The 12,565-nt window shown below is 37.2% G+C and overlaps 1 protein-coding gene across 6 annotated transcripts in view; it reads left to right on the top strand.

The window, feature by feature from the left end:
• Positions 1 to 12,565, top strand: part of SUGCT (succinyl-CoA:glutarate-CoA transferase) — a 684,957-nt gene that overhangs the window by 282,596 nt on the left and 389,796 nt on the right. For all 6 annotated transcript variants that reach the window (XR_009520588.1, XM_060020208.1, XM_060020209.1 and 3 more), the window contains one exon: positions 10,766 to 10,868. Coding sequence is in view for 5 of the 6 variants with exons in the window: in XM_060020208.1 (XP_059876191.1) it covers positions 10,766 to 10,868 (103 nt within the window). In the remaining variant the exon portion in view is untranslated. The remainder of the gene's footprint in view (positions 1 to 10,765; positions 10,869 to 12,565) is intronic.

The raw sequence follows: 12,565 nt of genomic DNA, 5'->3' as shown, positions 1-12,565 counted from the left end.
TTTAAGCTTATGAAAAAATGGTTAATTTCTCCAGTTGGGAGAAATACAACTTAAAGTAACCGTGAGATACCATTCCACCTCTATCTGATTGGCAAAACTTTCTTCTGACCGTAAAAGTTGGTGAGAATATGGAGCATGGTAGAAGCAGATATTGACATCAACCACATCGCAGAGCAGTTTGGCAAAATCGAAGACAGCTGACAATGTGCCTGCTTTATGACTCAGCAGTTCTACCTCTGTATATATACCTTGGGGAATCAATCCCATATGACCAAACAGAGAAATGTATAAGGTTCCACTGAAGCATTGTATGCAATAGTAAGAAATTGAAAACAATTGATCATTAATAGGAGGAAAGATAAATTGTGGAATATTCACACAGGGATGTGCCCAGTGGGTAAAATAAATGAGTCAAATCTATATGCATGCAGATGTATAGATCTTGAAATTAAAATGTTCAATAAGAATAGCAAGTTGCAGGGTAAAGGTTAAAAACACACAACATGATACTTTATAATGCCTATGGATTCATCTAAACAGATACACAGATATGTAATATAAGTGCAGTAGCATGAACAGAGAGATGCACAAGATCTCTAGGATGGTGGTTACTTCTGACATGAAGAAAAACGGGAAAAAAGGTCAAGGAGAGGCACCAAAGGGGCTTTGCCTGTATCTGTAACATTTTGTTTCTTAAAGATATGAAGCAAATATGCTAAGACTCATTAACAATGTGAGTGGGTGAGGGCACATAAGTATTTATGTTATTTCCTTCTCTATACTTTTTATTCCTATACTTTTTGGCATATTTGAAATATTTCACAACAGTAAAATAAATAAGTTTAATAATTTTTTTTTGTATTTACCTATATTTTTGCTTACTATCTTCCTTCTTCTTTTCTTTTTAACATCTTTATTGGAGTATAATTGCTTTACAATGGTGTGTTAGTTTCTGCTGTATAACAAAGCGAATCAGCTATATATATATATATACATATAGCCCCATATCTCCTCCCTCTTGCGTCTCCCTCCCACTCTCCCTATCCTACCCCTCTAGGTGGTCACAAAGCACCGAGCTGATCTCCCTGTGCTATAAACTAACTCTAGTGGCTAATACTCCTAAATTTCCTTTTAAAAACCTTTGGGGAAAATTCCCTGGTTAGGACTCTGCACTTCCACTGCAGGGCGCCCAGATTTGATCCCTGGGGTTGGGAACTAAGATCCTGCATGCCACATGGGGTGGCCAAAAAAGAAAAAAAGAGACATTGAGTAAAATAGACAGTACTTGGAGAAGAAGAATACTTCAGAAACAACCATAATTTTAAAAAAAAGTCTTTGGGAAGCATTGCTATGATATTGACATAAACTCATCCCAAAACTTTTATGTTATATGGACAGTGTGTCTTTCCACAGTTTTGTATTCACTTCTCACTGGCTTACAGAGTAATGGATTTTGTAATTCTCCAATGCTTTTGTTCAGTCTCTGCAAGATATTTATTTAGCTTTCTGGGTTTTTCACAAAATTATTTTGAATTTAAAGACACACTTTTCTGGGTCTAGTTTTCTGTATATCAAGAAGATGGTGTGTTAGGAGAGCTTTGTCTCCACTATCCTGGAGAGCCACCCTCATGGTCTAATAGGGGAGTCCACCATTGTAGTTGTATTTTATTTGTTTAAGGGGATGGAACTAATAGGTGCAAATTTTAAAAGATTGATGGGTTTTGGGTTTCGGGTGTATAAACATCCAAACTTATTTTCAGAACTCTGTAGTTGGCAAGTCCACAACTCTACCGTAGAGATAGTATAGCAACAAGACAGGTATACCTTTCTACTTATGCATAAATATACAAAACTTTTTTGAAAGTTGATTCATATTTCCAATTATATGAAGAAATCATTGTGTGAATTAAAGAATACTTTTGTAACATAAAGTCATATTCTAATATGTTAGTATGTTACATTTGAATTTTCCTATAAAACCTCTATGAAAAGACAACTAACTAGACTCCAAATTGGAGCCCTGAAATTTTATGTGGTAAAATGCCAGGATTCAAAGATTTAGAATATTACCAAAGAATCTCCTTGAAATCCTTTTCTGTTCTGACCCAAAAGTGGAGAAGAGTTCATGAAACCAAGAGGGATATGATTTCATTTTTGCCCCACACTTACCCTATTTTCTGCTCCGGAAACTTGAAAAGTCATGGAGGAAAGTGTCATTGAGCATCTCATAAAGTCTAGCAAGAGATAAGGGTAAAGAAAACCTTTCATTTGCTCCAAGTTGCTGTCATTGACTGTTTTTTTTTTTTTAACATCTTTATTGAGTATAATTGCTTTACAATGTTGTGTTAGTTGCTGCTCTATAACAAAGTGAATCAGCTATATGTGTACCTATATCCCCATATCCCCTCCCTCTTGCGTCTCCCTCCCACCCTCCCCATTCCATCCCTCTAAGAAGGCACCAGATTTTGTCCAGGGAGCACCCTGGGCCTTTTAGGGAAATGAGGCCTTGTCCAGGTAAGGACACAGCATGAGCCATAGCAGGCATTTTCTTTTATCACTGATAGGAATCGAAGCCTTGGACTTTGTCTTAACCATTAGAATGAGGCAAAAATACAAGATCTTTAACTTCTGTGGCTTTTCCACAAGCTATATTGATGTTGGTACCTCTTTAAATTGTTTCAACCATGCTGATTGTTAGCCTGGTAAAATGTGTTTATTTTATTACTCCCTGCCTAGTTTGAAATCTCTGTATTGTCACTCCCTCCTATGGGATCTCTAAGTGTAATGAAGACTGATGGGGATTCCTGACACTGGTATCATCACCAATTCCCCAGAGGCTTCAGTGCAAACACTGATATTTTCTAGAATAAGAAATGAATAAACAACAACAAAGTAACATGTTAATATATTTTAGAACTCCCAAAAGCTTAGACTTAATTTTTTAGAATTGAGAGATTATTGATATATATTATATATTATTAGTTTTAGGTGTACAACATAGGAATGATTTGATATTAGTATGCTTAGACCTTTATAATCAGAAAATATTTGAGCTATGATCAGCAAAATGTAGGAGTTGCTATATAAATTGTTAAAATTCCTTCCTTGGATTTGAAGTTATAGACATATTTTATTATTGTATTCATTTTTGTTATGTGACCTTACAACTAAGTAAATACCACTTTGAGTACTTACTACATGCTAGGTGATGTGCTAAGCAATTTACAACTGATTATAATTTCCTTAGAACAGAAGAGAAAATTGGAGCTCAGAGAAGTTAAACAACTTTACTCATGGTCACAAAGTTAGGTGAGCTTAGGATTAAAAATCAGGCTTGTCTTTTCAATAAATTTTATTTATTGATTATCGTTTATAAATGGCAACAGTGTATTATAGTGAGATGAGCTCTGAGCCTGAAATGTGGACTTGAGTGTGAGTCTCAATTTTTTCATCTTCAAAATAAGAGTAATGAGTCCTTTCTCATAGAGTTCTTGAAAGGCTGAGATTAAAAAATGGTGACCAATATTACGAGACCTTATCAGACCACAGGGTTGATCAGTTGTTGGTGGGAAGGAAGTCACGAATAGTTGGAACCCAGACAACTTACCCAGTATAGAGTTAACCTCCCTTCCTCCCCCAGCTCTGGGGCAAACAGTAGCTGAATTGCCAGTGGCCTAAGGGTGGCACTGTGTGCTAGATTTGACTGGATTGACACTGACATCTATTGGGTCTACCCTACTGAAGGAGCATTGACAAAGACCAGTTCAAGACCTCACCAGCTTATAGCTTCGAGCCTTCTGATCCATACACTTCTGCTCAACTTCTCTGTGCCCTAGTTTCCTCAACCATGAGGATCATAAACCTCACCTCATGGGATTATGAGGACAAGAAATAATATATGCCAAGTATTTCTTGTGGTGTCCAGTACATATTATCATATTATAAAAGGCTCTCAGTTAACAGTAGCACTAGGATGCGGTACTGCCTTTTCAAGCCCTTTGTCGGACAGGTCTTCAGCAGCACATCACTCACAAAACTTTGTCTGATCTGCTCTCCTGTACTCTGCTGCCCAGGGTCAGGCAGTAGAAAGTGGTGGTTAACGCATGAGCTTTGGACTCAGGATAGTCTTCTAGCTTGACTACTTCATGTTGATACGAGTTGAAAAGGCTACTTAAACTCTCTAAATCTCGGTTTGCTCCATCTTTAAAATGAGCAAGATAATGGTGCCTACCTAACAGGATTGTTATGAGAATTAAATGAAATAATGTGTGTAATCTGCTTAGCACAGAGCCTTGCAATCGGTAAATGTTTAATAAATGTTTGCTTTGATTTGAAAAAATTGTGAACGTTTTTAATTGATGTTTTTATTAAGGTCATATAGATAGGAGGTGCTGGGGCTGTGACTCAATCCCAAATCTATCTACATCTCATGCCTGTTCTATTGTAGCACACTTCTTGTGTTTGAATACTTCCAGTAACAACTGCCAGTATGGTCCCTATTACTAGAAATATTTTCAGTATACATAATATGATGACTTTGTAGGATCATAGAAAACAATAGATGATTTTTAAGATCTTTTGAATTCCTGAGATCTTATGATTCTCTGGATCATAGGAAGTCCCTAAATTGAAACATTATGTCTGAAGCATTTACTTGTAAATTGGTCTTTGGGAACTAGCGATCTATTTTCCATAAGACATACTTCTATACAGAATTTAGAGACCAGTGTAGAAAAAGAAGGAAAAGGAGGTGCTGTGATATTACATTTAAAGCTAAGGGGCTCGGGCTTCCCTGATGGCGCAGTGGTTGAGAGTCCGCCTGCCGATGCAGGGGACATGGGTTCGTGCCCCAGTCCGGGAAGATCCCACATGCCGTGAAGCGGCTGGGCCCGTGAGCCATGGCCGCTGAGCCTGCGCGTCCGGAGCCTGTGCTCGGCAACGGGAGAGGCCACAACAGTGAGAGGCCCGCATACCGCAAAAAAAAAAAAAAAAAAAAAAAAAAAAAGCTAAGGGCCTCAAATTGTCTTCCTTCTCCCAACCTCAGTATCTGAATAAAACTAGTCTCAGCAAGGTTTCAGGAGAAGATACTCCACCCCACTAATTCAAGCTAATGTGACTGAGATGAAACCGAGGGTAGTTATCAGTTAGCCATTGATAAATGGTGAATTGTAACCTGCCTTCACTGGTTAGGCTTACTTTGATTGTTTCTATAAAAGCTTGTGTGTCCTCCAAGGGTCACATAGCCTGGGCAATAGGATGTTTGCCCAAGTTGTTTTTTAGGAACTTGGAGTCAGCTGTGTCCAGTTTGAGCTTGAGATGATTAAGACTGGTTAAGACCTCCCACCCTCCATCTGGGCACGTGCAAATGTCCATTCGGTGACCTTTTGATGTCTGAGGGCCAGAATCTCCACCCTCACAGCATGCTAATGCTGCCGTTTTCTGAGCATGTCTCCCATGCAGAAACCTGTGGCTTGGTTGCATCTGCACAGAGCAACGATTGCCTCTCCTTTTTCTTATCTCAAATTACCTTTCTCCATGCTCCCCCTGCCTCAGTTTTTATACCATAAATATCCCCAGCCCCTCACCTTCAGGGAGACAGATTTGAGACTTTTCCCGTCTCCTGACTTGGATGCCTCAGGAATAAACCCTTTCTGTGCTGCAAACCTCATCGTCTCAGCGTTTGGCTTGCGACGCACCAGGCAAACAAACAAGACTCTCTTATTCTTCCCAAATAGTCATATATTCATTCATTTAGCAAATATTGAGTGCCAACTGTATTTTAAGTTATGGGGCTATAACAGTCAAGAAATCGTCTGTTTCTCTAGTGTGAGAGAAGGTAATGATCTTGGGGAAGGAAATAGTTGGACAGATTTGAGACATATCTAAAATGAGTGATTTATGGAAAGGGGGAAAATTGGAGGCAGTAAGTTTTTAATCAACTATTGCCATAGGCCATGTGTGATGAATCAAGGGCTTGAACTGTGGTAGTAATAGTGGGAATAGAGGAATAAAACTTAACTTTTGAAAAGTTGATTCTACAGGGCAATTATGTATAAATGATAAATGATGAGAAGAAGGAGTTCCAGATTTAGCCAAGGGTTTGAGTTCAGGCAAGGGAGAATATTAGGTTTATGGGGCAAATGGAAATTTTAATCATCCATGGGCAAGTCGTGTTTATGAGGATGATACTACATCTGAGTGGAAATATTCTATGGTAACTAGAAAAGGGGAACTGAGGAAAGGTCAGGGCTAGAAATAATAGATTTGGGTATCATCTGCATAGAGATGACAGGATTACTTAAGTGCTTAAAAGAAAATGAAGAATATTGGGACTGGAAGGAAAAGGTAAAAGAATTAATTAAAAAAAAACCAGAAATGGCCAAAGAGGTATTAAAAATCCAAGAAGGTATCATAGGACCTAAAGATAAGATAGTCAACAGTGTCAAATACTGCACAGAAAGCAGGTGGGATTCGGACTGTGAACAGAATATTGGCAGACCCAAGCGGTCACTGGAGACCCTTGGAGACTGGGTAAGAAAAGGTGTTGGTGGCCAAGTCATATATCAGAGGCTCAAGCAGTAATGATAGACTGGAAACATAAATAGGATAGTAACAAAAAAGGGTAAGAATGCCTGGAAAACTTATTTTTTCAAACAAAAACTTATTATTTCTGGTTGACAGTAATATGGAAGATATTGATGGAGAGGCAGGTTTAAGAAGCATCAGAGGGAGACAGCATGGTGCCTCCTGTCAAGTTTCTTTTTCTCTAGTCTCATCGATATCCTTCCCTTCTCTGTATCAATGCTGATTATGTCAGTCCCCTACTGAAAGACCTCTCTGGGTTCCTCATTGCCAGTGGAAATCCAATATCCTTAGCATAGCTCACCAGATGCCTCACGCTCTTGGTTCTAACCTCCCTTTTCCATTTCCTCTTTTGCCGCTCAAGGCACAGGAGATTTCACATTCTTTCCAGATTGAGTCTTTGTACACATTGCTTTTTCTGCCTGGAAGATCCTTCTTCCCACCCTTCACGTGGAAAATTCTAACTCATCCTTCAACACCTGGCTCAAATGTCACCTCATTTTTGAATGCTTTCCTGACTCCCCAGGCCCAGTGCAGGTCTCCCTCTTTGGTGCTTCGACTGCAAGTTGTTCATTCATATTTTTGTCTCAGCATCCTGCACTGTAATTCATAAATTTCGATAGCTCTGTTCTCCATTAGACTATATGATCTCTGGATACGATGACTGTCTCTTTTTTATCATTGTAATCCCCATGACTGGCACAAAAAAAAAAACTCTTGCTAAAAGCATCAGGAATGAATGAGTGAGTATTAATGTAAAGAGATATATCATGAGGTATATAGGATGAAAGTGAAGAAGCATCTTAGTGCTAAGCAAAATAAGCCAGACACAGGAATACAGATACTGCATGATCTCACTTACGTGTGGAATCTAAAAAAAGTCAAACTCATAGAACGAGAGTGTAGAACGGCGGTTGCCAGGGGCTAGGGTGTGAGGGAGATTGGGAGATGTTGGTCAAAGGGTACAAACTTTCAGCTGTCAGATGAAAAGTTCTGAGGATCGAATGTACACTATTGTGATTATAGGTAATAATACTGTATCAAATACTTAAAGTTTGCTGAGAGGAGTTGCTAAGTGTTCTCACCACACACACACAGATGGTAACTGTGATAGTGGTAATCATTTCACAATGTATATGTATGTTAAATCGTCACATTGCTCACCTTAAAAAATCATGTTGTACAAATTAAATACATATGACTTTTATTTGTCAATCGTACCTCAAAAAAGTTGGGGTGGGCGAAGCTATATGAATTTGAGCAAGTTAATTTCTCCGAACCTGAGTTTCCTATTGGTCAAAGGAGGATAATACTTACTTTATAATGTGCTTATGAGGATAAAATCTACAAAATATAGATCAAACAATTAATGACCAGCATTTATTAATCATTAATGTTATAATTATTTTCAACTCCCACCTTCATGGCATGGATCTCTTATTAGTTGCTCTCTGGCCTTGGATTTGGCTGCAACTTTAATCCATTCTCAAAAGAGAAGAATCTTTGGTTCGTTTTCTAAGTTAAATTTTCATGTTAAGAAATTGAAACTCAAGTCTGTCTTTAAGCAGCAGTGTTTCATCTGCCTAAATGATGTAATCTGATTAATAATAACCATTCGGCATCAAGTGAATTCAACAAAAATCTAGAATTAAATATATGGGTTGATTTAGTAAGTTTACAATTAAGTCTGAATTGTTTTATGAGTCTCCAAGGAACTTCCCAGAGGAGGCCCTAGCTTTGAGGCCTACTACAGTAGATCCAGGGACACCCTTCTTGTCTTATCTTCAGGATTGTGTTGCCCTGAGTGAGTTAAATCAGCTCTTTCCATTTTTTTTTTAGCAGAATTTTTGTGGTTCATAAAAACAAGCACTTACAGATTTTCTTGCGTAGATAAAGGAAAGGATTCTACATCAGATTTAGATCAAGAGATAGATTTTCAGAAGAAAATGATGGATGTGTCCTCTGGGAGTAACGGAATGCAGTGATGTTCGTCTCTGACTGATTGAGTTTAAGGCATTTGTGAACACTTCCACGCCCACACCCACTCAAATACACAAACAGTGGTCACAACTGCAGCTCCAGACGCTGCCTCTCTCCCCAGTCTCATATCCAAAGTGCATCCGTTGTTTTCCATAACATGAAATAAATCCCTCCCTTTTGCCCAGTGGTGAAAAGCTTATATAAATACTAAAACTTCAACTATTCCCCTGAGTTTCCTGTTGGCAAGCCTGCAGCTCTGGGTTTGTTGAGATATTGACATACATTTTCTGTGCGGATCTTTCAGGCCGCTTGGGTGAGTCCAGTGGTGATAAATTTATGTCTTGAAAATTCATCAGAGTAACCATTATAACACTCTGTTTATGAAAACTTAAATAATTAACACCCTGATTTAAAAGGCTCCAGGTTCAAAGCACCTCTTTTATTCTTTCAACATATATCATTCTGGTGATATATATCTATATATATCTTAGCAAGTCTCCGCCAGGAGACGACTTTAATAGTCATTGAAAAGAAAATGTGGATGCGAAGAATTGACTAATTCAAAACATATAATCTTGCATTGTGGCGTTCCCATGAAAGAATATTCTTCAATATTTAGAAGTGAAGTCTTTTATTGTGTACTAAATAGGGATAGTTAACATTACTGGGCCATAATTAATGTGTATAATGAAAAATCTTTATCATAATGGAAAGAAAAGGGGGAAGGCATTATTTTTAAAGACAAAAATCAATGCCTGGTGTAGAGTAGACGCTCCTCAGGTGGTTGTAGAATAAGTGGATGTGTGAATAGGATTAATTATACTCCTAGTGAAATGTATACTACCTTCATTAAAAATTTTTATCAGATTCTTATGTAAAAAATTTATATGATTGAACATAGTTGTTCATATAGTAGTCTGTCTTTTAGAGTATGTTAATTCAAACTTCTCTTTTCTTTTTATCTATTAGACGGCAATTAGAGAAGTGTTCTCAAAGTATTGACACTTTCTAATCTTTTTTTTAAATAGTGGAAAAAGTGCATTCCTCTGACATAATTCCCATAGAATCTGCTGATCTGAAATTAATTTTAGCTATGTCTGAGAGAGCTGAATAGAAGCCCATGAATATTAACTATTTCTACTACACTTCCACTAGCCCTCCCATATTCGTGAAGCATTTTACTTGCTGCCAATAATTTACTATAGCTAACGCTTTTTAAAAATTTCTTTTAACCTAGATTATTACTTAACTAAAAATAGTTTGCTATTTTAACAATTAACAGTTGTCAAATTCTTCATATATTACAAGCTATGAGTGTTTATTTGTCTTTGAGGATCCAAGATTTTGTTTCTGGGCTCACTGTCTTAACAGAGAACTAAAAAACAGTAAATCTCATTAATGAATTAGGTCTCCTTTCCTTAAGACCTAATAGAGAAAAGAAAGGAAATCAAATAAGCTTTTGTGTCTGTGAAGTCCAATTTTAAATTATAGTAAAAATAAAACAGAGGTAAAGGACTTGGATGAATTTGAGGGTTGTTGGCTAAATTGAGGTATTAGTCTTTACATGTCTCCATTTGTTCTAATTGGTAAACCACAGTGCAAGTAAATAAGTAATTAAGTTTTTTTTTTAGGCCAGTGGTTGTGGCTGTTAATTCTGGTGTGCTTTAAGAGTAATGGAGGTAAAACATACAGCTTTCTTTTAAAACCAATTCATTAGTTTATTTTTTGTTTTGAGGAATAATTTAGCATATCTGTGTCTATCTTAACCTCATGTACTATTGCCTGAGACCTAAAAAACACTGCACAATGACGTTATACTCAAAACTTCAGTAACATTATATTATCATCATTAAATTCATCAAGTGCTCAATACCACATTTGAAGCTCAGTTAATACCATTTTCTACATAATCTCTCTTCTTCAAGGGTCTCTCTGTCAAAAAGTTCATAGGGTCAGAAATAGGAGGAATTTCAACTCTAATGGTGGATTTGCAAACAAGGGGATGGGAGTGGCTATTCTTATAACTTACAGGGCAACTCAAGTTGTTTCATATTGGCAACATTCTCTCAAAACTAGGCACAAGGAAAGTTAAAGAAACATGTTTTTGTCATTATCAGTTGCTTTCAAAGAGGGCCACAGGAGAAAACAGGTTGTGTACATTCTTTAGAATATAAAAGTGCATCCTTTTTTGGTCTCTTCCTAGGTTTGAAGAAGAAATGACCAGCAAGTGGTTACACCTCTTCGAAGGCAGTGGAGTCCCGTATGGCCCAATTAACAACATGAAGAATGTGTTTGCAGAACCCCAGGTTTGTTTTTTGAAATTTTTAGTATGTTTCGGTTAAAACCACAAGAATTTGCCTCTCTTTTCTATCCAGACTGATCCATGTAAGTGTACATTAGCCATTGATCTTGAGCTTAAGTCACATCACGTGATTTTTTACTCTTACGTTAAAGTGTGGGTCTGAAATAAAAATTATCAGAATTTAGCACTGGCAGCCTACAATCATACTTTTATATGTATCTGATCGAACATATTTATTCAGCAGCCATAAAGTATCCAAGGTCAGGGCATGTGTTTTCCCCGAAAAATAGAAATATAGACAATGGAAAGGTTGGAGTCAGGCACGCAGAGATCATTCTCTGCAGAAAGAAATGGGAGGACCTTCACAGCTGTAGTCCCCCTCTCATCGTATGGCTGTCTTAAAATGTACAAAGCAAGTCATCATTAGTTCTGCTGATGAGGGGCTTTCTGTATGCATTGGTTAATGTGCATTACTCGTGGAGAATAAATGTACTTGAATAGAGATTCGTGCTGTACATTGCTTACAGACTCCTTCTTGGGGTACAGAAATAAGGATCCTCTGAAAAAATATTTCTTCTATAACATTGTTCCAATGATTTTTTTTAGATAATGTCAAAATAATAAGTTTTGATTTTATTACTTTAATCAGTATCACTGCAAGCAATTTACCATTTCTCAGATTCACATATTAATCCCACAATGTAGAGGAACTGCTTTTTTCTATGAAACTTTCGCCGTGATTATTCATGTATCTGTCAGCTTCCGTCATTTCAAAATTATAGTTTTTCTCTTTATTCTTTTCATTTTTTATAGCAGTAGATTTTTCTTTGAAATGATTTGTTGAAAATGGAATATACTTTTTTAAGGGAGCAAACTGACTTAATTCTAACTTTGGTACCTTCATGTTACATGAATATCTGTTTAAAGGATAATTGAACTGTGTTCAATTCAATGATTATAATGTTTACTGGAGAAAAAAAGGTGAATGAATGCAGGAATTCTGCTCTGTGCTATTTTTTTCTGCCAAGATTGTGAGTATGGCAACACTTTGTTCCTAATGAAAGAATGGTCAATAAGAATTGGAGAAAAGGGTGCCCACTTGATATGGGCTGAGTCTTTGTGAAAGGGTCCCCACTACATCAGTGATTAATGCTGGTGATTCCTTGTGATGAGGTAGCAGTTTGTGCACCCTGAATGTAGACCAGAGGGCCAGTTTTCTCACTTCAAGCTTTGGCTTTAAGCTGTTGTAGGGGAATGGGTGGGTTTCACCATTATTTTCCTGCTTAAAAGTAGAACCAAGATGTGTAGGACTTCCTATTTAACTCAGTTTGAGGGCACATTTCTCTAGAGAGAATTCCTGAGGGTTTTTCCATCAGCACTTCTGTTGGCTCCATCTGTGTTTCATCAGGAATAAAGGCACCAAAGCAAAAAATGTTATTTTAAAAATTATTAGATATATTCAAGTGTTACTTATTTTTTAGGCTTTGATAAACAAGGATCCAAGGTCCCATCCTTAAAATTGTTCACTTTATGGGCTGGTTCGGATTGAATATTGGGTAATTAGGATTTTCATTCCCAATTTTCCCTTGTAGCTCACTTTAATTACTTTAATTTTTGTATCTCAACTCTTTTGGACCTGCAGGAAGTTTCTATTATTGGTCTATGGCTTATTTTAGTTCTTAACCAATTTTTCAAATGGAG

The sequence above is a fragment of the Delphinus delphis genome, chromosome 9 (genome assembly GCF_949987515.2).
Source record: "Delphinus delphis chromosome 9, mDelDel1.2, whole genome shotgun sequence".
Lineage (NCBI taxonomy): Eukaryota > Metazoa > Chordata > Mammalia > Artiodactyla > Delphinidae > Delphinus > Delphinus delphis.
This window is presented reverse-complemented; position numbering and strand designations above follow the sequence as displayed.